The 26,682-nt window shown below is 41.2% G+C and overlaps 1 protein-coding gene across 1 annotated transcript in view; it reads left to right on the top strand.

Moving 5' to 3' along the window:
* The window catches only part of LOC126471286 (protein C12orf4), a 138,469-nt gene that overhangs the window by 80,436 nt on the left and 31,351 nt on the right, over positions 1 to 26,682 (top strand). Inside the window, exon 8 of the mRNA XM_050099404.1 lies at positions 5,973 to 6,090. Coding sequence (XP_049955361.1) covers positions 5,973 to 6,090 — 118 coding nt within the window. The remainder of the gene's footprint in view (positions 1 to 5,972; positions 6,091 to 26,682) is intronic.

The following is a 26,682-nucleotide window of genomic DNA, read 5'->3' as shown; positions in this document are numbered from 1 at the left end:
ATACACAAAACAGGTCAGAATGCTGTTACAAAGGCAATTAAAAAAGCATGCCAAATTTGAAAAAACACAAAATTTCTAAGAATGGTGTTATTTTACTGAAGCTCAAAACTTCGTGCAGATTTGAGTGTAAGGTGCTTTTAATAGATCCAACAATGAGACTTTGTTGAAATTTGACACAAAATCCAAAGAGATTATGATCATATGTAAAGTACACCAGCAGCAAGACACAGTCAGTATCTTCAATGTGTGATACCAATGGTAATATTACCGATGACAGTACCACTAAAGTGCAGTTACTAAACATAGTTTTCTGAAATTCCTTCACCAAAGATGGTGAAGTAATTATTCAAGAATTTGGATCAAGAACAGGTGCCAACATTAGTAACTTAGAAGTAGATATCCTTGGTGAAGCAAAGAAACTTTCACCACTTAGTAGATAGTATATCAGTTGAGTTCCTTTCAGAGTATGCTGATACAATTGTCACATACTTAACAAGCATGTACAACCACTTGCTCAATGAAAGGTCCATACCTAAAGACGGGAAAGTTGTATAGGTCAGATCAGTATTCAAGAAAGGAAATAAAGTAATCCAGCACGTTAGAGACCCATTCACTAATGTTTATTTGCAATGGGAATTTTGAATATATGCTGTGTTTCAACTTCATGAATTACCTCAAAGGAAACAGTCTATCAACACACAGCTCATAAATTCATCAGAAAATCAAAGCAATTGTAAAATGATTAAGGCAAAATATCTGTATGGTGCGAAAAGTGGCAATTGACTCTGAATAAGGGAAAGTGTGAGGTCATCCACATGAGTACTAAAAGACATCCATTAAATTTCAGTTACACATTAAATCATACAAATCTAAAGACTGTCAGTTCAACTAAATACCTAGCAGTTACAATTATGAGCAACTTAAATTGGGACAATCACGTAGATAATGTTGTGGGGAAGCCAAACCAAAGATTGCATTTTTTTGGCAGAACACTTTGAAGATGTGACAAGTGTATTAAAGATACTGCCTCACTACAGTCACTCTACAGTACTCTTCTAAAGTATTGCTGTGTGGTTGGATCCTTATAGGATAAGATTGATGGAGGATGTTGAAAAAGTCTGAAGAAAGGCAACTCATTTTGCATTATTGCAAAATACAGGAGAAAGTGTGATGGATGTGAAAGTGAGTTGGGTGGCAGTCATTAAAGCAAAAGCATTTTTCATGGTAGCAGAATCTTTTGATGAAAGTTTAATCACCAACTTTCTCTTTTGAATATGAAAATATTTTTTGCCAACCTACATAGGGAGAAATAATTATCATAATAAAATAAGATAAATTGGAGCCTGTACAGAGAAATTTTAGTGTTCGTTTTTCCTGTGTGCTCTTAGAGAGTAGAATGGTGGAGAAACAGTCTGAGTGTGGTTTGAAAAACCCTCTGCCAGGCACTTAAGTGTAAATTGCAGAGTAGTCATGCAGAAGTAAATGTGGTGTTGTGTAATGCAGTGCTTGCTGGCCTTGTTCTTGAGGAATAATTGCCCAGAAAAAAATTAGATATCTTGTGCCATTTCTGAGTTAATTAGCATTGAAATTAGTTGATCAGGCTGTTGCATGTGCAAATCAAAGTGGCTTGTCAGATACAATTAGTGTCAGTTTTTCTCATAGCCTAGATAATAGTGCATTAGACTGCTCAGCCTTTGGCTTGGATTTTATCCTCACTTCCATGCCATGTCCATTTTGTGTATTCCTCTGTTGTCTGGTTTCAGGAAACCAAACAAAGAACACATTTGGTGATACCGTATCTGGTGGGCTGCTTGAATTTGCATGTGCAATGGTCTAATCAGCTAACTTCAATGCTAATTAATTTGGAAATGGTACAATGTGTCAAATTTTTTCTTAAAAATTATTTCTCAGCACAATGTGCCCTGCAACATCCATACAAGCTTTTCAGACTGTTTCTGGCCACCCTGTAGATGCTGGAAACACTAGTGTGTTTCAGTTAATCACCAAGCATATGGAGGGCTCAAAATCATTTTGATGTAAGTGATTGACTCCCATTTGGAGTACCTGAAACTTTCAGTATATTTGTTCAATTAATAAATAAAACATGTTATGGATTAAGTACAATAGAATATAATGTGTTATTTGAACAAGAAATAAATGCCCCCAGTTCTCCAAATGGGTAAACTTCACTGTGATTTTAAAGCTTCAAAATAAGTTTCATTCTAGAACAGCAACAGGGTGATTTCAGTTCTTAGATGATAAAAGACATAAATATTCTTTGAAAAATAAAAATACAAGGTAAACAACTATCTACACAAAGATGTATAACATTTTGAAGACACTAAAAACTGATATCTTGAATGTTCAATGAAGTTTCTATCAACAAAAATGTGCAACAGTGATAGAGTATGTAGAGACCAAAAAACAGCTTGAAGTATTTTTGCCTAAATTTGGACACAGGTCTTGTAATTTTCCACTTCCATGTCATATAGCACCATTCCTCAAAGATGTCCTAAAAGAAAAAAGTCATTGTGGGATGAGGGGTGAGTGTATACCATTTAACAATGCCACCAAGTTCTATCTGCAACTCTAGATATGTTTCATTCAATATCTGCCTGTACGCTAAAGCAAAATATGCAGTACAACCACCATACAGAAATTATATGCAGTAATACCATGATAGTCCAACACTTAATATTGTGGCAGACTCCATAGTCCAGCATGCATAAGAAATTTTCCTGTATTTTTAGCTCGGTTATTTACAATGCACAGACTAATGCATGGATTAAAGTCAAGTTGTTCCAAAAATTCTAAGGCAGTTCTTATCCTGAATTGCTAAGCTCATCCTCCAGAATCAGAGCCTCTGTCAGGTGTTTTTTTTTTTCACATACCTACCTGCCAGTATTGTGTCACTAATTCCATCCCTCGAGCAAGAGGGTATAAAAAATTTCAAGTGATGGTTCAGAGGAATGTTTGTGCAAAAGATCATAACCTCAGATAGCAGCATCAAAGAGTTTCAATGTAATTTTAACATTAAAAACTCTATTTTAATATCTACAGATGCTTGGACCTCTGTCAAAACTAAAATATTGCACAGGGCCTGGAGAAACCAATGGCCTAAACTGATCGAAGAAGCTGAAGTGAAAACTGATATAAATGATGATGATGATTCAGCATCTGACTGCTCTGGAACTGCATTCACTAATGAACTCCTTGTGTTTTCAGCAGAAGTAGTTGGCCAATTGATCGACATTAACTGAAAATTAGCTGTCGGATGGACAATGTGATATTGCAAAGTGTTTTCAACCCACAGAGGGCACCAGAAACTGAGAATGACAACGAAGAAATGCCTACAAGTCACATTTCTTGGACTGAGGCTTCAGAAGCCTTAAACACTTTTGTGTAATTCATTGAGACTGTCCAACAACACAACACTTCTGAAGTTGGGAAGTTGCACGTTGTACAACATATTTTTATCAAAAGAAGAGCTCAGTCCAAGAAAGAAGTCTGCAGTGTTGCAGAGGGCTCAGAAGAAAATTTCAGCTAAACTATCAGTTTGATACACTCCATGCACTTGATGTCAGATATGTGTGCTATTCCTAAAGACAGTGATGCCAACTGAACTGCACTAAAATCTTGTTGGCAATTTTTATTATTTAGCTTGCTTGTGATCTTTTCAAATCAGTGGTGCATTTTTTATTTTGTAAACAGCATACAAAAAAATTATTTATGTATATTGAACATTTCTAAAACGTTGAACTTTAAACTGAGTTAATAGAGCAGAATAGTATTAGATTTTCAATTCAGTTTTGTTTTCACAGAAAAATAATACATACTTCTTACTTTTATATACTGTAATCCCTCCTGCTGTGTTCAATAAATGACAGTTACTTGTTTTTATACATTAGAACCATAAGTTTTGGCTATGTCCCTTTTTTAAAACCGGGCTTTTGAAAATGACCTTGATAATCTGGCGTACCTGATGACGTGGCATAGAAAGATCCCCAAGCATGCCGGATTATCAAGGTCCTACCATATTTTGTCATATAATTATGATTACACCTTTCAAGAGTTCCTGGTGAGAGATTGTCGTAACTGTGGCTGGTTTACGTTTTTCTAAAATATGGTCCAATTATGAAATCACCGAGGATTCCGTACCACAAATTTATACTCGGTTGACCAGAAATTCAAATTCTTTGAGACAGCAAGGATTCTTTACTGCCTATTAATGCATATTGTGTAAATTTATGTACCCATAATTTGTGTATGTAGCTTTGTCAGTAAGCAGAATGTTTACAGTTATAAAAATAAATCTGCAAAAACAATCCATTGCTGGAAAGCACCTTCATGAAACTGATATTGAAGGTTGGTGTGCTAAGGGCACAGTACTGAAATGATACTTGATTGCTGTCTCAAGCTGCAGCCACAATGTATACACTACCTGATCAAAAGTATCCAGACACTGCTGTGTAATGTGAATGTCATAAGGCAAACCCACCAGTAGGAAAGGAGGCAGGGAGCATTTTATTGTCAGTAGGGAAGCAGTAACAGCAGTATGGGTAGGTCAGGAGAGCCTCAGTGACTTCAAATGTGGACAAATCATTAGATGTCACCTGAGTAGCAAATCCATTAGACGTATTTCAACCCTTCTAAAACTGTCCTTGTTGACTGTTGGTGATGTTACTGTGAAATGGAAACATGAAGGAACAGCCACAGCTAAACCAAGACCAGGCTGACCTGCACTGAAGGAGAGGGACTGTCGAGCATTGCAGAGGGTGATTGTAAAAAATTAAATGGAATCATTCAAGAGTTTCAAAGTGTTCCCAGTAGTCCAGCTTGCACAATGTCTTTGTGTAGGGAGTGAAAAAGAGTAGGGTACAATGGTTGAGCATCTCCTCATATGCCCCACATTTCTGCAGTCAGTGATAAGTTATGCTTGAACTGGTGTAAAGAGTGATGCCACTGGACAGTGGATAACTGGAAATGAGTGATGAATCACAAAATACACTGTTGCAATCCAATGGAAGGGTTTTGCAAATGTATAGTGCCAATAGCAAAGTATGGAGGAGGTGGTGGTATAGTACTTTGTGTGTGTGTGTGTGTGTGTGTGTGTGTGTGTGTGTGTGTGTGTGTGTGTGTGTGTGTAAGGGGGGGGGGGGGGGGGGGGTTTGGGGGGAGTGAGTCCCTCCAGGCACTTCAGAAAATGCTAAATATGGAAGGATATGTGTGCATTTTACAGCATTGTGTGCTATGTATGGCAGAGGAATGGTTTGGAGATGATGTTTGTATCAGTATAACAATCTACACTATCATAAAACAGCGTCTGTGAGACCATGGTTTATGGACAGGAACATTCCTGAAATAGACTGACCTGCCACAGTAACAACCTGAACCAAATGGAACATCTTTGGAATGAGTTAGAATGTTGACTTTGCTCCAGACCCTACCATCCAACATCACTACCTTCTCTGGTTTCAACTCTTGAGATCGAATGGGCTGCCATTCTTCCACAGACATTCAGAAACCTGATTGAAAATGTCCTCAGCAGAGGGTGGAACTAATGTCCACTAATAGATGTCCAAATACTTTTGATCGGATAGTGATAATTATCTGGCTTGAGGTTCTTAAAAATGTGTGCTAGAACATCTCTCGGCATGATTTGCATGTAGCAATCTTATGTTTCCAAATTATTCAAGCACTATTAAGGTACACCAGTCCATATAAAGAAACTTAAGTATCTTGATAGATATAAATGATGCATACTGTCAATTTGCAAGAAACTTTGCTTTGGCTCCTAGAATCATTTACAAAATATGTCTAGTGTCCCTGTAACATGGTTCACTGGTTTCATTCTACTCTAGGTGAAACAAGATTAATCTTATTACCAATGATCTTTTTGTTAAGGTTAGAAAATAATCCACTTACATGATTACAAATTATTATTATTATTATTATTATTATTATTTTTCCAGTCTCGAAGGTTGGGGACAAAGAATCTACAAACTGGTGATGTGTACTTGACAAGACATTCAAATTTAGCTGAAGTCCATGTTGTTTTCCATATGGTGGTAGACGATTCCTTGAGATCAAGTGAGTATAGACAGAGAACCATAAGTGGAAATGCTTGAAAAAACTTACTTTCGTTGATGGCCTCAATAACATGTAATTTATGTGGAGTAACTAATTGAACTCTCTCCTTCTCCCTCTACCCCCCCCCCCCCCTCGCTTTGAGAGACAGCATTCAATAAAGCAGTGATTCTGTGTGGAATGATTTCAACAAGTCCTTTGTGTGTTTTTGGAGGTAAGTGCCCCAGATGTCTTTGGACGTCTCACACAGTTCCTGGTTTGTAGGTGTGGAAATGTTGCGTGACAGCATCTTAGATGTGATCCATTTGGTTAAGATCAGTCTACTTTGGTGGCCAAGACATCATTGTGAGTACAATGTCATGCCCCTCAAGCTGCTGTAGTATAGTCTTGGCCATGTGACAAACAGTTTTGCTGCTGGAAGAGCTATCACTTTTGGGGAAGACATCGAGCATGAAGGGGTACAGGTGGTCTGCAGTAATGTTCATAGTCCACAGCTTTTAGGGTGAGTTTGATTACTATTTCAAGTCCCACAGAAGCCTAGATGAATATCCTCCATAGCACAGAGCAGTACCCATATAAAGGACACCACTCATCAGACCAGATGTCATGTTTCCATTGATGCGCAGGCCAATCTCGATGATGCTGTTCCCACTGCAGTTGGAACTGACGGTGTCGTCGGGCCGACATAGGAACACCAGAGGACATAGGAACACCAGAGCCTCACATTCGGCAATTTGCACTGAATGGTTTGCTCTGACACCCTTGTCTGTACACTAACATTGTGCTCTGTCATGAGATCTGTTAGATATTTCTGCCTATTCGGCTTTACAGAGTGGGCGAGCCTCTGACCTCCCCGTTTTGTGATGAGACGTGTATGATCGACAAAGACACACATTGTTACTTAATCATGATTTTGTCTTCTTTCAACCACTTTTCATAGATGCTCAAGATGGAGCACATGAACAGCCAATCAGTTTCACCATTTGATTTGTTTGTTACCAAGTACCAGGTCATAACAATCTGCCCTTTGTCCAAGTTGATCGTCAGTGGTTTTCCCATTTATGTCCCATATAATCCCTAGAATAATTGAAACTTCCTGGCAACTTGCCGGCCATGGCCTGGGGCTAAGCCATATCTCCGCAATATCCTTTCTTCCAGGAGTGCTGGTTCTGCAAGGTCCGCAGGAGAGCTTCTGTAAAGTTTGGGAGGTAGGAGATGAGGTACTGGCAGAAGTAAGGCTGTGAGGACGGGGCGTGAGTCGTGCTTGGGTAGCTCAGTTGGTAGAGCACTTGCTTGTGAAAGGCAAAGGTCCCGAGTTTGAGTCTCAGTCCGGCACACATTTTAATCTGCCAAGAAGTTTCATATCAGTGCACACTCCACTGCAGAGTGAAAATCTCACTCCTAGAATAATTGCTTATTTGTCTCTGCTCTGCTTATATACTTTCCTTACTGCCTCATGAGCCTGTAGCACCACCAGGCAGCATTCAGTCTCATTGTGGGCAGTGGTCATAATGTTTTGGGTCATTAGTGTATACGTATATTATATTGTTTAAATTATCATTAATATTGTAACTACATGAGGAGATGTATCATAAAAATCAGTCACTTCATAAAAGTACCTGAAATATTGTTTGGCAACAGTGATTCAGTTTGTAGAACTTTCTGCTGCGGTGATAGGAACATTCTGTTTGTTAATGGCTGTAATTGTAACTAGTTGATAGTGAAAATGAATTAAAAGCTCTTGATCATGATTAATAAATGCTACAAAAGGAACAGGTCTTCAGAGTAATGCAGATAAAACAATGTACTACATCTTAAGTTGCCATCCAGAAAATAATAATACCCAGCAAATTAATAGCGCAACTTTTGCAAAGGTCAGTGAGTTCTGTTATCTTGAGCTCTTCTGTTTTCTCATAAGATTGCATTCTTATATCTTTTTTACGCAAATATGTCCTTCACAGTTACACGGCAAATGAACGCAGTATGACAAGTCTCACTGCTCTCCATTCATTATCATATTACACTTTTCTAAATTAGTAGTTATTTTCTAACTCATTTATTTAAAAGTTACCTTCCCAATGTTAAAAACACTTGCAATGGGAAAAAGGTATGTTATCCATAAGATTTGATGCTATCACTAGATTGTGCATGAAAAGCCGTCAAATCAGCAGGCTAAGTTTATTATTCCATACTTTTAAAGTATATTCATTGTTATTTGTATAAGTGCGTATGCACTACTTCCATGATTAGTTTTTTAGATCTAAGCTTGTAAAAGACAGAATATTATTTCGGGCTCAATAGAACTGGAAGCAAATGACATATTATTTAAGTCATGTGTGTAGCTTTGTTTATTTTTCAGATGGTGGTTCATTTTCAGTATGTAATTTAACTGTGCATATTTTTAGTAGGGGAATGCTAGTTCTTACTGGCACAAGCGGAGAAGCACTCGCGTATTCTGGGTCGCGGAGCGGCTGTGGGGAGCAAAGGCAAGAAGTGATTCGGGAGGGAGGGGGAGAGGGGATTGGTAAGTTGATGGAAGAGACTTTGTGTAGAGCCAGCAGAGGATTCGGAAGTCAAGCCAGGTGCAGGACAGTTTTCATGTTGGGATATTGTATTGTACGGAACTGGGGACCTGGAAACGATGGAGTTTGTAGATGCTCAGCTGAAATGCAAATTCAAAAGACTAACACTTCTTTCAATGGTTTTAAGACATTTTCAAAAGAAAATACCTTTCTAAGGTATCTTTATTGGACATAGACAAATCATTAACTATACGAATTGTAACCTACGGTTCTGAAAACTAGTAGTTTGAACATAAAATCTTGAGGAAAACATTTGGATCCATAAGAGACAGCAATACTAAAGATAAGGAAATCCCACATAATTATTAAGTGTATGATTTACACAGATGTGCTGATATAGTAGCAAACGTTAAAGCCAAAATATTGCAGTTGGTTGGGCATTTCATTGAAACCGTGCAAACAGCATCATCAAGAGAGTAACAAAGCAGCTTCCTAGTGGAAGGTTAGCTCTTGGATGCCCGTGTAAAAGATACTCAATTTGGAAAACAACTTGTGGTGACAAAATGAAATGGCTCAGTATTTTGCTTTGCAACAGAGAGCACTCATGGTGTGGAAAGATTAATAATAATAATAATAATGGGAACACAGCTGGTAGCTGATGAAAAGTACTCAGGGTTTCCTGTCAGATGGTGTGTTAAAATAAAGTGCTGGATTGACATGGGTTATAACTCAGTTGCCATATAATCCTGATCTTCCTTGGAATGAAATGTGACAGTATGTAACACTGCTGCATTGCTAGAAATCTGAGATATTTTCATCAGCAGTAAATATCTACGAAGACTGCAGCTATAAAACTGGTAGCTTTTTTAACCATTGTTTACTTCTTGGAAACTGCATTGGTTCCTTTCACGTTCTGATATTAGCTCACTATTTCTTAATATTGTACTGACATAATCAGTAGGTATATTGGCATATGGCCAAGTTATTTTAATGAATTAAGGCCAAAAAATTGTAGTGGGAGGGGCATGTCATTAAGTTTAACGTGAAATGGAATGAGGACATAAGGACAGTTGTAGGGAAGGCGAATAATTATCTGACTTCAGTTTATTAGGAGACTTCTGGGAAAGCGTTTCACATTTACATCTACGAGGGAGTGCTGAAAGTAATGGCTCTGAAATTTTATGTGAAAACCTGAAGTAATGCGCACACACTTGAAAGCCACATACTTTAGCAGAGTGTTGTCATCTGTGAGTGTGTACTGCAAAAGAGCAGTACTGTGAAATTCAAATAAAGCCCGCCACCGTCAAGTGCCTATTTAAGCCCTACCCCACTACGCTTGTGCTCAGTTATCATGTTATTACTGCTTGCATGCATTTGCCTTATCTTATTGTGTTCAGTCTATGTTATGATGATTGGCATGCATACCACAGTCTAATAAAGTTGTACTCGTATTCTTGGTTGTGTTGTGTGCCCATGTTACAACCCAAGTGACTACGAGTGTGGGATTGTTCTCTGCCCAGTTTTCAGTCTCTGGTTGGTCCTCCGTTTGTGTCTGCGATGTCTGACAGGGCTACTGATGAGTTTTTATGCTGCCTTGTAGATCAGCAAGGGGTTCTTACTGCGGCATTGCAGCATCTTAGTCAACAGCAGGTGGTGTTTGCCACAATGCAACACAATCAAACCCAGGTATTTCAAATGCTTGCCTCTGTTTTGGCCAGTTTGGGTCCATCTCAATCCACGTTGCCTGCTGCGTTACCTCTTGAACCTCTTGTTCTGCGTGTTACTACCATGGTCATTTATCCCTGGCTGTTTCCAGATTACAATGAGTCTGTTGAAAGTAGCATTTTCATGTGTTTGGATTGACTGATGCTACCTTATGCTGTGCTTTCTTTTTGTTTGGTTATCACCTTGCATGTATCAACTCCTTTTCCATCTCGCCCCTTGCAGGATCTGTCTTCTCTGTCTTTTGATAACATATGCAACCTTGTTTTGAAATACTACTGTAAACAGATGCACATCATTGCTACTTGAGTTGAGTTCAGCTCAGTTCTATTGGTGTAGAAAGAAACCGGAACATTCCTACAAGTCTTGGGCAGCTGAGGTTCATGGTTGAAGCCATCATCGTCACATTGTCATTGATGTACATAAGGAGTCATATGCCAACCAAGTGGCTTGTGGCGCAATCATTTGGTTGGGTTCTGATCATGAGGTTCGTGAGCAGGCTTTTCAATGTGAAAACCTCTCCCTCTCCAAAGTCCTGATGATTGCGTAATTGTTTGAGGTTAAGAGGGCTGTGGGTACTTAAATTGAATCATGGTGAGGTCTCAGAAGTTTAACCTGCTTCAACTCCCCCCGTTCGTTTTGTCACTCATGATAGGCTATATTGTCCTAAGTAATTGGGCCGTTTGCCACCAGTGCAGCAAAATGGGTCACATTGCTCCAGCAATGAAAATTCCAACAGCATATTGCAGATGCTGACATGGATGTCAATTATGTATCCACACTCTCCATTGCACCCAATAAGATTTTTATTGATGTTAGGGTGTATCAGAAAGTTTTGCACATGGAAATCGACACTGGTGCTGCCATGTTATTATTCAACTTGCGAACATACATGGACTTGGGTTCTCCCCCAAGTCAGCATCACATACATTAGTCACCTACAATAAACAAAGCATTCTGATGTTAGGTAGCTTCTCAGCCCCAGTCACGTATAAGTCCGTGGTTCATCTGCTGACTTTCCTGGTGGTGAACAATGCACATACTAAACATTTGTTTGCTTTGGACTTCTTTAACCTTTACGGGTTTACTATTTCCAATGAAGCTAGTCTCATTTCTGATCAAGTGCATTATACACAACTTTACTCTTTATGCTCTAAATTTTCTGCCATATTTTCTGTGGGCTGGGGTTGTGCCAATAATTTCAAAGCCCACATCACCATGAAACCTTTGGCCAGACCCCATTTATTTCAGGCTCGTGTGGTGCCGATGGCGCTCCATGACAAAGTCAAGGCAGAGATCGACTTCCTCATGGTCTCCAGTGTCATCCAACCTATTGCATCCAAAGAATGGGCTACCCCCTTAGTCATTACCAAGAAGCCATCGGGACGGTTATGCCTTTGTGGCAATTTCAGAGTTTCTGACAATGCCCAGTCTATCATTCACACATATCCCTTGTCGCGCCCTGACGAACTTTTCAATAGGCTTGCTTGTGGTCAGCATTTTTTCAGGATTGACCTCTTTGATACATATTTGCAGCTTCCCATTGATGCCGACTCTCAACAGCTCTTGGTTGTTAACATGCCTTTTGGCTTGTATCAATACTTGTGGTTACCATTTGGCATGGCCAATGCACCAGGGATTTTTCAGTGGTTTCTTTAACAACTCATGAGGTCTGTGCCTGGCTGTGCCAACTATCTTGATGATATTGTAGTGCCAGGCTCCTCCATTTCAGAACATTTCAACAACTTTTGTACATTCTTTCTGGTGTTACATGCTGCTGGGTTAAAATGCAGTTTTGAAAAGTGCTGCATCTTTAGCCTTCTGTTGTTTATCTTTGGTTCAAGGTCTCTAGTGCTGGTCCCAGACCCCGTTGTCACAATTTCTCTGCCATTGTGGCATCCTACGTCGGTCAAAGAATTTGAGGTTTTTGTAGGTAAGATTGCTTATTATTTTCAGTTTTTGCCAGGTACAGTGTCGAGTGCACAACCATTATGAACCTTACTGCATGAGGGGATGTCCTTTCACTGCTCACAGGCATGTGAAACATCATTTTCCAAGGTGAAGTCTGTGTTACAATCTGTACCTTGCCTCGTAACCTACCAACTGGGTCAACATTTAGAGTTAGCAACAGACACAACCCAGCATGGGCTGGGGCAGTGTTCATATGCGTAGCAGACACTTAATTTGACGCAGACTAGGTATTCACAAATAGAGAAAGAAGCCCTCGCCGTGGCTTATGTGTTAAAGAAGTTTCATGCTTTCCTTTATGATGCAAAATTCCATCTGATTATGGATCAACAGCTGTTTAACCCTTCAGCGTTGCTGCCAGACAAAGCAGCACATTGCCTTCAGCATTGGACACTGTTCCTCTCTCAGTACAACTAATAGATTCACTTCCACCCCATGGCTAAACATGGGAGTGCTGACACGCTCTTCTGTCTTCCAGCTCGTCCGGACCCAGTGTTTGATTGGGAAGAGTTACTCTGTTTCCATCTTGATGAATGCACTCAACAAACTGTCAATGCTTTTCCAATCGGTAGTGCTCGGGGTGCGCAGGCTAGTGCTACCAGCACTTCCATAACCGGCATCTGACTCCTCCGTAAGTACTGTGTGTTTTGGCATCATTTCTCTGTCATTGATGCTGTTGTACTCCTTGATATGGACTTTTCAGCTCTTCGCATACTGTTTCCCTCAACTCACAGTTCGGAGATCCTGCAATTGCTGCACACTGATCACTGGACGTCTCATGCACCAGTGCATTAGCCCGCCATCATGTTTTCTGGTCTGGTTTGGATGGCTGTATCACTCATTTGGTTACAGCATGTTCTCAATGTGCATCACAGCAAGTTGCCCAGTGAACAATGTTGTCTCTGGGCCCGCATCCTTCGCAGGACTGGGACTGTCTCCAAATTGATTTTGCCAGCACTTTTCTTAATGCATACTGGCTAATAGTAACTGATGCATTCTTTCAATTCCCATATGTTGTTCATTGCCCGTCAAGTTCAGCCTCTGCCACCGTGGCAGTTCTGTTGGAAATTTTTTCCATTGAAGGACTTCCGGCAATGTGGATCTCTGATAACAGCCCTCAGTTTGTGTTGCAGGAGTTTGTCTCCTCCTGCAACACCCACAGGATTTGCCCCATTTTTGCTCCACCCTCTCACCCACAGTCGAACGGTGAGGCTGAAAGGTTAGTTAGAAAATTTAAATTGCAAATGAAAATGTATGCCACTCGTTCCCCATCCAGTGTAGCCTTGGATCAGTTTTTGTCTTCCTATTGGTTCATGTTGTTTGGCGACAACAGCCCCACTGAACTGCTCCATGGGCATCAACCCCAGACGCTCCTGCATCTCCTATGGCCCGGCCAGGAACACCATCCCATGCAGCCGTCCCTTTCCAGCCCAGGATGGCTGTTGGGGCCATGCAGGTTTGGTCATCACCCAAAATGGATTTCCTCATCATCTCCCAATGCTGTGGCCTCTGTCTTTGCAACATCTGTATGGACAAGGGCCTCTGTTCACATCATTGTGACACTCTGCACCTGTGCCGGTCAATCCTGTCCGGAACACAGACGTCGCCATGCCAATCTGTGTCACACGACAGATCACCTGATGTGGCTGGGTCTCTGCTATGACATATAAGGGGTCCCCCGTCACTGGTAGCCAAACCTAACTCAGCTTCTCCAATACCGCTACCAGTACCGAAGCAGCCACTGTATACACTGGAGCAGTCCCCTCCACCGCAGCAGCCAAGTGTAGGACCACCACCACCACCACCACCACCACCACCACCACCGCCACACCCTGCACACCCTGAACCTGATGTTGACATGGAGCTCACACCGACTTCACCCTTCCTACCATATGGATTGACACAACAAGGAGGACTGTGACACTGCCTGTGCCCAACTACTTCCAACCATACATCCTAGTATCAGAATGTCATCTAAGTCAGAGCCTTGTGGAGGAAAATGTCATGGACATCTCACGAATCTGAGCTGTTCCCCAAGGGAAGAGGAATGAATTAATGCGCACACACACACACACACACACACACACACACACACACACTTGAAGGCCACACACATTACTGGAGTGTTGTCATCCACGAGAGTGCACCACAAACGAGCAATACTGTGAACTTCTGATGGAGCCTGCCACAGGCGAGCGCCTATTTAAATCCTGCTGCACTATGCTCGCGCTCAGTCATCATGTTGTTACTGCCAGCATACATTTGCCTTATCTTATTGTGTTCAGTGTATGTTACAATGATTGGCATATGTGCCATAGTCTAATAAAGATGTATTCACATTCTTGGTTGTTTTGTGTGTCCAAGTTACAACCAAACCTATAAAGCTTTATAAATTAGACAAATTTTATGTAACATTCTACATTTTTATTCTTCATGTCTGCATATTTATTTCTTATCATAGTCACCCTGGTGATGAATAGAAGTGTTCTCTAAGATCTGAAACAGATGAAAATCAGATGGTGCCAAGTCGGGGACTGTATAGTGGATGATCGATGACAGTGAACCCAAGGTGTTTGATTAGTGCAGATGTTGCAGCATTCGTGTGTGGTCTGGCATTGTCATGCTGAAGGAGAGAGTGCACAATTTGCAGATGAGCTCTTCTATGATCAGAAACTCAATTGCAGCATGCACCATCATAGTTGCATTGCACTCTGCTTGTGCTAAAATTTGGAACGAGTGGCAGAGGATTGCAACTTGGAACAGTGAAGCGGGAAAGTCAGTTGAGTTATATGCATGACATGTAATACCTCAACCAATATTGAGAACTGAATAAGAAAGTTGGAGGCATTATTTTTCAACACGCCCTCATAAATTTCCACTCCATAAGCCATCTTATGGTGTGTGACAGAGGGTTCTTTGTATGACACTATCACTTCTCCCTTTTCCTGTTCCAGTCATGAATGGTTTGCGGGAAGAACAATTGCTGGTAAGCCTCCGTTTGAGTTCAGATCTCTCTCATTTTATGTTAATGGTCTTTTCTCAAGATGTACACAAGAGGAATCTGCATATTGGTTAACTCTTCTATGAATGTGTGCTTTCAGAATTTGAACAATAACTCTCTTGCACTGTTTGCCACTGGAGTTGGCTGAGCACCTCCATGATGCCTTCATGTTTATTAAATGAACCAGTAATGAGATGCTCTGCTCTTCTTTATGTCCTGTCTTTTCTCTATCACTCATGTGGATCCCATACTGATCAGGAATATTAGAGTATTGTTCTAATTAGGGTTTTGTAAGCTCTCCTTTCTGGGTGGACTAAACTTCCTGAGGGTTCTTTCAGTGAACCTCAGTCTGGCACCTTCCTCATCTGTGATTAGTTTCTGTAGTCGTTCCACTTTAAATCACACTCTCTGCCTACTCATAGATATTTTATGGAGGTGACTGCTTCCAGTAATTGTTCTACAATTGTCTAATTATACAATAATGGGTCTTACTGCCTATTTGTGTGTGATATGTTATATTTGTTTATTTTGAGAGTTAACTTTCAAGTCCTGAACCAAGCACCAATCGTCCTCAGGTCTCCCTGCATTTTGTTACAAAGTTGTAGTGTGACTCAGTATTTTTAGTCCAGGAGATGAATTTAATGGCCTTACAATCACTGATTCCATGTCCGACACTGAGCTGAAAAGTTTGGGCCTGTTGGTGATCAGATCTAATACATTACCTTCATGAGTTGATTCTCTGATTAGATGATCAAGGTAATTTTCAGATAAGTCATTTAGAACAGTTTCACATGATAAACCGTTCCTTGTACATGCCCTAATCATTTAAGTCTCCTAGCCTATAGGCGATAAGTTGAATATTCCACCTAATGCTGTAGCATGACCAGGAAACATGCACAAAATCTTCCCCAATTTTGCCATAAAATGTTCTGGCCATTCTACCCCTGAATCAGGGGATTTATAGTGGGATAGTATTCTTCCCAGTCTGAAATTAGAATATATTGTATCAAGCATGTGGCGGGGCTTGTCTATTGCAAAAAAACCCACATGTGCACACCACACGTACTCCACTACCTTAGTAGCCCCTTCCTGTTTGTAGCATATGCCTGAATAGCGGAGGTCAAGAAATCCACATCAGAGACAATCACAGAATCATCTGAGTCTTGGTCATGATGCTGCTTCCGCTCTGTGTGCAAGGCTAGCTGTCTTCACAAAAGCAGCTAGTTGCCTGTAAGAACTGGAGATGGCCTCTGGACCAGGTGGTAAGAGTCATTCGTGCTGACACGAGCCATGCTTTGCAGCCGAGTACACCCAAATCACTCAGTTGCGTTGCTGCTGGCAGAACATCCTCATCATCTTCAGTGTGACCACCATCAAGCAGACAGAGTGGACAGTGGGCTTCCTTCCCCCTATTACCTGCTATTTCCTTGAGGGGCTCTGTCACCCACATAACATTCAAGCTCCCAATGATGAACAATCCCACCCTCTGCACTTGTGTGGACCTTTTAGGAAGATTAGTCCGAGTCACAACAGACAAGGTGTCACTTTCTGGCTCAGATGTTCCTTCAGCAGCGGGCAATATCTCAAATCTGTTTTTAAGTTGCAAGGAAATAGGCATGTGGCCAGTACCCACTAACACATTCCGCCCAGTGATTCTCATCTCCTCTACTGTTTCCCATTTGCTGTCAGGTGAGTGTTGACTGGCCAGAAGAAGCAAATTGGAAGATGCTGTGACATCAGGCACCTCTGGCAGTATTGTCTGCACCATAGGAGTCAAAGCATTCGTCTAAGGTGCCCCAACACCACTGCAGACCAGGACAGCAGCCTGAAACCGTTGACCACGGCCGACACAGCTTCCAACTGTTTAGATAGTGTCCAGTTCACTCTGCATATGTACACAACAAGTGCAGTTTCTACCCATCATTAATCACTATACCGTAAAGAATATAATGTAAATCAGAACAGTCAATGGATACAATGCAAACACTTTTGCTATGCTATTTCTGGTTTGTACCACACTTAAGATAACTCATACAATGCAAATGCACCGAAGTTCACACAAAAGTTTTGAATAAGTTAGTGTGCACTAGTCAATAAAGTGAAATATACAGATACAATTCACTTCTTCATATAAGCATATAGGAATGAAAAATTAACTAAATCCTGTGTATAAAACTTCTGCTGCTCTTGGTACGTCCACTCAGTTACTTGGTTGCAGCTATAAAGGAGTCCACATATCTGGAATGTTGGTAATCCCAATCAGATAGGAATAAGGGAAGATGTCGAAGCAATTCAGAGGTGTGCTGTTAGATTTCTTACTGGTAGGTTCAGTCAACACATGAGTATAATGGAAAAGCTGCATGAACTCAAATAGGAGTCCCTGTAGGGAAGAAGATTTTTCTTTTGCAAAGCACTGTTTAATTGCAAATGGAGCAGGAAAGGGAATGACTATCTTTGGTTCAAGGTACCCTCCACCATGCACCATATAGCAGCTTGTGGACTATGTATGTAGATGCTGTTGGATTCAGATTTAGTTTATTAGGTGTGAAGATGTCATTTACAGAGCACTTCAATGTGAGAGGGGAGGGGCAGGGAGGTTTCATGAACATCAACTGGTATTATAACAATATAATGAGAAGTATAGCTACTACTCACCATACAGAGATGCTGAGTCACAGAAAGACCAGCAAGGCCTTTGTCAAAAAACAGACAACTCTCTCTCTCTCTCTCTCTCTCTCTCTCTCTCTCTCTCTCTCTCTGCATATGCAAATGCAACTCTCACACATGACCACAGTCTGTGGCAGCTGGAGCCAGCCCCCCCTGCCCCCCACCCCACCTCCCTGTGCCCTCCCCACCCACTTCTCTCTGCCCCCTCCACCCACCTCCCTCTGGCCCTGCACCTCCCTCTGCTCCCTCCCACCCCATCCACCTGCCTCTGCGCACCTCCCCCCCCCCCCCCCACCCAATCCCTGTGCCTATCCCCCTATCCCTGTGCCCACTCCCTGTATCCCAATGCTCCCCACCTCCCTCTGCCCACTCCACCTCCCACCCCCATCCCTCCACCTCCCTCTGCCTTCTCCTCTCCTCCCAATTCTGCCATTTCAGAGACAGTGTATACTACAGTTCCCTTTTGTTGTGTACATAGTTCCGCGTAGTCAGCGCACACACAACTTTCCCACTAGAGCGCGCCCCGCTAAGCACAACAGCGCACGCGCAGCGCTCGTCCATCTCCGCACTACGAGATGGCGCTGCCATAGATATGGACCAAATTCTGCTTCCGCCGATCCGCGTATTAATATGTAACACAGCCAATGAGATTGCTGCTAACGTAGAACCTTTTCTCCTTGCGGATCACACTCGCGCAGTGATACATGAACGCGCGAGGTATTATAACGAGTGTACAGACCTCCGATTAGTCAGTCTGCATATGTCCGCAACAGTCTGTACGAGTTATACATTTGTCTGTACCAGTCTATTGTCAAGTTTCAGTCTGCACCCAATAAGATTACCATATTCCTCTACATAGCCATGAAGATAAATGTATAGACACTTTTGTCAAGTATCAGAGATATATGTGAGAATAAGGTTAACGTACCAATACCAAAGGAACTTCAGATTGTCAATTGTAAATAGCATCCAGAACCAAGTTAATTAATTTTTATGATTGTTATTATTTTAATAAATGTGTGTGAAAATTAATCAAGTTCTGTTTAAAGTTGGTCACCGTCAATCTGCTACTCTAAGCATGCAAGTGGCATTTCTTTCATCTGACCTAACGGCGGAAGATAAACACGCCACAATAAGACCACGAGACATATTGCTGACACTCACCTACTTCGTTAGAGCAACAAGTCAAATAATCTGATGGTGTGTGTACTGAAGGTCTTACAGTACGCACACCACACCTTCATATAGGGGAATGGTATCCCAGAGGGGTTCATGATATGTGTGACCTCAATGGCCTCACAGAAATTATGGGATGTACGAGGGTAATCCCAAAAGTAAGGTCTCCTATTTTTTTATAAGTACGTAGACCTGTTTATTTCTACAATGGTTTACATAAGTCTACAGCTTGAACATTCAGCTATTTTTGACATAATCACCATTTCTTTCGATGCATTTTTGTAGACGCTGTGGCAGTTTTGGTATGCCCATGTCATATCAGCTCGCCGCCATGCTGTTCAGAAAGTTATGAACCTCTCCTTTCACCTCGTCGTCGGAGCTGAATCACTTTCCGGGCAAATGTTCTTCTAACCTAGGGAACAGGTGATAGTCACTGGGCGCCAAGTCAGGACTAAAGGGTGGGTGGGTGATTATGTTCCACTGAAACTGTTGCAGGAGAGCAACAATTTGCTGAGCAATGTGTGGGAGAGTGTTGTCATGGAGAATGTGTATGCCCTTGCTCAACATTCCTCTTCTCTGGTCCTAAATTGCCCATTTGAGTTTTTTCAGAATCTCACAGTAACTGTCAGCATTAATTGTGGTCCCAGCGATTCAGCTCTGATGACAAGGTGAAAGAAGAGGTTCATAACTTTCTAAACAGCATGGCGGCAAGCTGGTGTGACATGGGCATACCAAAACTGCCACAGCGTCTACAAAAATGCATAGACAGAAATAGTGACTATGTTGAAAAATAGCTAAATGTTCAAGCTGTAAATTGATGTAAACCATTGTAGAAATAAACAGATCTCTGTATTTATAAAAAAAAAAAAAAAAAAAAAGGAGACCTTACTTTTGGGATTACCCTCGTATCATTTGATTATCCCTAGATCTTGACAACTTTTGTGTTTACTGTAGGTCTTAATCGAAGAGTGTTGCTTAACACCAGCTGCAGAGTGCCGTTAGGAAGGTGGAGTCATGCCCCTCAATCATGGCTTCTGATTTTCCAAAGTGGAACTGTTATGCAGACCTATTCATCCACGTCCAGAACTTCATCTTCATAATGAACTGTTCAGTGAGGTGAAATCATGTCACTTGCTGATCAGTTGACAAAGGAAGCTATCAAAAGGAAGTTTCAGAGTGAGGATGCTGCGGTTTGACTTACAACTTAAACATTTCGCGGCTTGGGACACTTGGCCACTGTGGGAAACACTTGGCCACTGTGGGAAAGCTAAGAGCAATAAAAATGCTATGACGACTTGGCAGTCTTCTCTTCACCTTTCCTGTGTTGTCTGACCTAAGTTCTTTTCTGCGTGCAAGAGGACCCACACATTGGTTGAAGATTGTCATCTTTTTCTTGTCATTTCTTTTTATCATTATGTGGCATGAGAATTCTGTTAGTCTTCTCCAGTAACTGGAGCTGATGGTCAGGTGTGGAAGTTGACCTCCCACTGCAGAACTAGCTGCCTCTGGCTGCTTGTGGCCAGAGGATCTTCCTCACTTCAATGCATTTTATTACATTTCTACAGTCATTTTGCCTGGACTTTACCTCTTATTTGGTTCTACACCTCAGATGAATCCACCAAAGATGGAACTGGCTGCTTAGCGGCACGTGAACAGTGGACTGGCCAGACTCATGGCCTATTAGAAATTTTTATCCATTTATATTAATTCTTGCTGTTCAGGGTGTATACGATCCGGGACAACCGGGAGATTTGGGAAAAACCCAGGAATTTTTTCATCTGGGAGAAAACTGGGGAAAACCCGGGATTTTTTTTCTTTTAGAATTCCGGGAATTTTTCGTGGTTTCACTTTTCAGTTAAATTTTTGTGATTTTGACTGGCAAGAACCATACTCTAACAAAGGGTATTATTGTATACCACTTCTGCTGAATAATATTGTAGCAACAAAACATGAATGAGAGAGAGAAAATAATAAATAAATAAATAAAACTTAAGTTGCAAAGGAAATACGAGATATACAACAACAAAACACAGTGGTCATACAAGTGTCTGCCAACAGCAAAGTGTGTCAAAGGCTTTAGGAAGACAATGGAATGCTTCCGAACAACAAATTGCCTCCGATGCTATTGTGCATGCACAGTTGATTGTGTATGAGTCGTACCATCTCTCACTTCTGGCTATAGATGTGTGGCTGGGCACCACTATCTCATATTGCCCCAGTTCAGAACTATCTTGCAGAACAATGAAGTTATTTTTGTCGCTTTGCTAAAGAGATTTGGCTTTTATTAATCTTTTGCGCTGAGGCAGTCAATTTATTTGAAACGAAGTGTTTAATTTCACACTGTTGGCTAGTTTCAACTGTTCGCTGCATTTCAAGTGCACGTTTTCCATCTTGTAACTCGCATGGCATTATGCCATAATAAAGAACCAAACATGAGATAATACAGTACTGGTACTCAAGAAAATTTACACCTGAATCTTTCGAATGTGCACTTTAAACCCAATTATGCATTTTAATATGGTTCACGAAATTCCGATGAACTTGAAGTGTCCTCTGATGTCTTGTTTCTTTTGTGACATCGTGCAAGATCTTTTAATGTTTTACACGTACGAACATACGGGCTTCCCGTGTCATCATAGCTGCGCAAGAGTGGTGGTGCCTATTATCAGTTTCTTACAGGTCACGGGAAAACATTGCAGATAGTGGTTTGAAAAGCGTTACTTTCAAAGTTAATTTCCTTTTACACAAAATGAACTAGGTGCTAATATGTATGATGACTTTCTTAAATCACAGAGCGTTTGACTGTCAATTAAAAATCAACCCTTTGAGGATGACCATCTAGAAGATTTTTGAGCCCAGAAGATCAGACATTTACGTCATTATTAAAAATTTTACTGTCACATTTGTGCGATGTATCTTGAAGTGCAACACGCGCAAAAAAGATAAACATTATATGTGGAAGCTTAGCTTCTCTTGCAGCTTATTAATCTGAGAGACCAATATTATATGTGATAGCTTTGTTTTTCTTGTAGCAACACTATGTAATTAATTTAAACCATTAATTTATTTGTGTGTTCGCGTTACTTAAGAGTGATCTTGCTATTGGCTGACTACATCACGTGTCGTATGCTGTCATCAATTGGCAAGATCACTTGACATGACCTATGACTGGCTTACAAAAGCACATCGCAATCTCAATTTCTATACTTCGGAAAGTAACATGCGGTGTTTGATGGAATTTGAATTTATACCTTGGTAACACAAAAATATGCAGCGAACATGTTGCTGCACATCAAAGATCTTTCGAAAATGTGTTTTTTTCCCCCCCTGAGTTTCGTTTTCTAAAGTGCTGGGAAATTCTACGTTGGTGTATAAAACCATAAACATTCAAATGATTGATAAGTTTTACAGTACCGAGGAAAGTATATTGTCACTTAATACGGAAAATGCGTATTTTCACCCAGGAGAAAGTGTATTTTCAACCAGGAAACATGGGAATTTTTTTCCTTGTCCATGTATACACCCTGCTGTTGTAAATGCTTGTGATAAACCCTTTTTACTATTCTGTGATGTGAACATTGTGCATATCTTCTGCAGTGATTAAAGGGCTAGTCAGATACAGAAGCTGGCCTCCCTTCACAAAATAAATTCCAGGGGACCTGTTGCATCTTCTGCACCTTCTTATATTTTATTACTTTTTGTCATCGTTTTTCCCTTGCTCTACTTCTTACCAGCTTCTATGTATCAGATGATGACGGAAAAGATAAAATTGGCTGTCCTTTTCTCTTTATGAAATCATTTAAGCTTTAATTATTACATGGAGGAGGGACAGGGAACCACAGGCTGCTGGCTGTCAGACTTCTCGTTCTTCCTCTGTCTTTGAAATCAATCCAGAGATACCTTCTCAGTGTTCGCCCTCGGAGGAGAAGGACAAGAAGAATAAAAAGAATTCCTCCAAGATGAAGGAAACTCAAGTGGCCCCATGCCACCATACTGTGCAGTTACTCCTTCTGTGCCCAAGGCGGAGATCCCAGTGGCCCCTGAGGCACCAGATCTCCAAGGCGATGTGCTGCAGAACCTATGTCAGTGGATCCCCTGATGTCTCAACCTGTGACACATGACCTTGGGTCATAACCTGCCACCCCTGCTCGCTTCATGCCCCCCATAGTATTCAGTCTGATCCTCCAGTGGAATTGTCATGGATTCAGGGTTTACATGACCCGGGACAACTGGGAGATCAGGAAAAAACCCGGGAATTTTTTCATCCAGGAGAAAACCGAGAAAAACCAAGGAATTTTTTAGAATCCCGGGAATGTTTCATTGTTTTAGTTTTCAGTTAAATTTTTGTGATTTTGACTGGTAAGAACCAATAATCCAACAAAGGATATTACTGTCTCCCATGTCTGCAGGATAATACTGCAGCAACAAAACATTAACAAGAGGAAGAAAAAAACGATAATAAAACTTAAGTCTCAAACGAAATCTGCCACATACAACAACAAAACATAGTGCTCATAAAAGTGCCTGCCAACAGCAAATTGAGTCAAAGGCTTTAGAAAGATTATGCAATGATTCATAACGACAAATTGCCTGTGATGAGCGTGACGTGACAGCTGTTGATATTAGATTCGTTTGAGCAGTTGAGTCGCGTATGTGTAGTACCTTCTCCCACTTCTGGCTACGGATGTGGGGCTGGGCGCCACTGTCTAGTATTGCCTCGGTTCAGAAATATCGTAGATCTGGGGCTGATGCACAGAGCAGTCTGAGTTGTAAGGGAGGTGGGTAGTCTCCACGTGACCCATGTTAACGTTTAGTGATTTTGCTGTTTCCTCTTCATTTATTGCTCTCACATTAAATGAAAACAAAACAGATTTCTGTGGTTGGGAGCTATCAAATGAATTAAAATACATTCACATAATTATGGAAGGCTAAAATATGTTATTGTTTTCATGTTTTATTTTGACCTTCCTGACAGTCAAGCATTAATAATCACCTTGCAGAACAATGATGTTATTTTTGTCCCTTTGCTAAAGAGATTTGGCTTTTATTAATCTTTTGCGCTGAGGCAGTCAATTTATTTGAAACGGAGTGTTTAATTTCACACTATTGGCTAGTTCCAACTGTTCGCTGCATTTCAAGTGCACGTTTTCCATCTTCTAGCTCGCATGGCATTATGCCATAATAAAGAACCAAACATGAGATAATACAGTACTGGTAATCAAGAAAATTTACATCTGAATCTGGACATACGAATGTGCATTTTAAGCCCTATTATGCATTTAATATGGTTCATGAAATTCCGATGAACTTGAAGTGTCCTCTGATGTCTTGTTTCTTTTGTGACATTGTGCAACATCTTTTAATGGTTTACACGTACGAACATACGGGCTTCCCATGTCATCGTAGCTGCGCAAGAGTGGTGGTGCCTATTATCTGGCGCTCTCTGGCAACTGCTGAAATGAATCAGTTTCTTACAGGTCACGGGAAAACATTGCGGATAGTGGTTTGAAAAGCGTTACTTTCAAAGTTAATTTCCTTTTACACAAGATGAACTAGGTGTGAGAATGTACGATGAATTTCTTAAATCGCAGAGCATTTGACTGTCAATTAACAATCAACTCTTTGAGGATGACCATCTAGAAGAATTTTGAGCCCAGAAGATCAGACATTTACATCGTTACTAAAAATTTTACTGTCACATTTGTGTGATACATCTTAAAGTGTAACACGCGCAAAAAATATCAGCATTATGTGTGGAAGCTTAGCTTCTCTTGCAGCTTATTAATCTTCAAGACTACGATTATATGTGGAACCTCTGTTTTTCTTGTAGCAACACTATGTATATTAATTGAAACCATCAAATTTTATTATTTGTGTTTTCGCACTACTTAAGTGTGATCTTGCTATTGGCTGACTACATCACGTGTCATATGCTGTCCATCAGCTGGCGAGATCACATAACATGAGCTATTACTGGCTTACAAAAGTGCGTCGCAATCTTGATTTCAATGCCTTGGAAAGTAACTTGTGGTGTTTGGTGGAATTCGAATTTATATCTTCGTAAAATATGCAGCATACCTGTTGCTGCTGCACATCAGAGATCTTTCCAAAACATGTCCGCCCCACCCCCGAGTTTCATTTTCTAAAGTGCTGGGAAATTCTACGTCGGCGTATAAAACTGTGAATGTTCAAAAGACTGATAAGTTTTACAGTGCTGAGGAAAAGTATACTCTCACATAACATGGGGAGAATGTATTTTCACGCGGGAGAAAGTGTATTTTCAACCGAGAAATCCAGGAAATTTTTTTTCTTTGTCCATGTATACACCCTGTGGATTTTTCCACCACCTGGCTGAGCTGCGGCAGCTTTTAAGCACATACCCTGCATTCTGTATTGCCATCCAAGAAACATGGTTTTCAGTAACTCAGACACCTGCCCTTCATGGCTACTGTGGTTATTTTAAGAATCATACTGACTACAAGGGGTAAATGGGTGGAGTTTGTACATATGTGCTGAACTGTATATACAGTGACCTTATGCCTCTTGATACACAATTGGAGCCTGTGGCTGTTCAGGTACAGGCACATCAGGATTCTACCATCAGAAATGTTAATTTCCCTCTTGATGATGATGTGTCTCAGGATGTACTGGCACAGCTCAGTCTTTGCCTCATGAACTGTGGTGCCCTCACACACTTCAGTGTGCCACATGGAACTTACTCGGCCATTGAGGTCTCCTTTTGGGGTCCTGGTCTTCTGCCATCTATGCATCAGTGTGTCCATGATGACTTGCATGGTAGTGACCACTTCCCAATCTTCCTGTCCCACCATCAGCATTGCTTCCCTGGACACCCACCCACATGGGTTCTCCATTCTCCATAATGCCAACTGGGATGGGCTCACCTCTGCTGTCATCCTTAGCTTCATCCTTAGCTTCCCATCACAAGACGGTATTGATGCGGTTATTCAGCATGCACTGGCAGCCAACCAAGCCTTCCCCTCTTCGTCAGGATCCCCCTGTTGTAAGACAGTATCCTGATGTATCAGAGAGATTGGTGTGGCCATTAGAGATTGTAGGTGGGCTTTCCTAACAGCATAAGTGCACCCTTCACTGGAGCACCTCACTGCCTGTAAATGGCTCTGTGGCTTGCATATGCTACCTCTTAAAACAATGAAAGCAAGAATCCTGGTAACGGAAGTTTCCACCATTGGATCACGTACGTCACCCTCATAGGTATGGGCGAAGATCAGATGACTCTATGGCTTCCAGTCCACTGCGGGTGTACCAAGTATTTCCTTAGACAGTGCCATTTATACATATCCAGATGCTATGGCTGAACATTTTGCTGAGCATTATGCTCATGCTTCAGCCTCAGAACTACTAGCCCGTCTTTCGGTTCATAAAACAGTGGGTGCAGCGAATGCACTTATCCTTTTACTACATGCCACTTGGAGCCATATAACGCTCCACTCAGTGAATGGTAACTCTTCAGTGCCCTAGCCCATTGCCCTGATATGGCCTCAGGGCTAGACTACATTC

Source organism: Schistocerca serialis, chromosome 3 (genome assembly GCF_023864345.2).
Source record: "Schistocerca serialis cubense isolate TAMUIC-IGC-003099 chromosome 3, iqSchSeri2.2, whole genome shotgun sequence".
Classification (NCBI taxonomy): Eukaryota; Metazoa; Arthropoda; class Insecta; order Orthoptera; family Acrididae; genus Schistocerca; species Schistocerca serialis.
The sequence above is the reverse complement of the archived record's forward strand: the minus strand, read 5'-3'. Positions and strand labels throughout refer to the sequence as shown.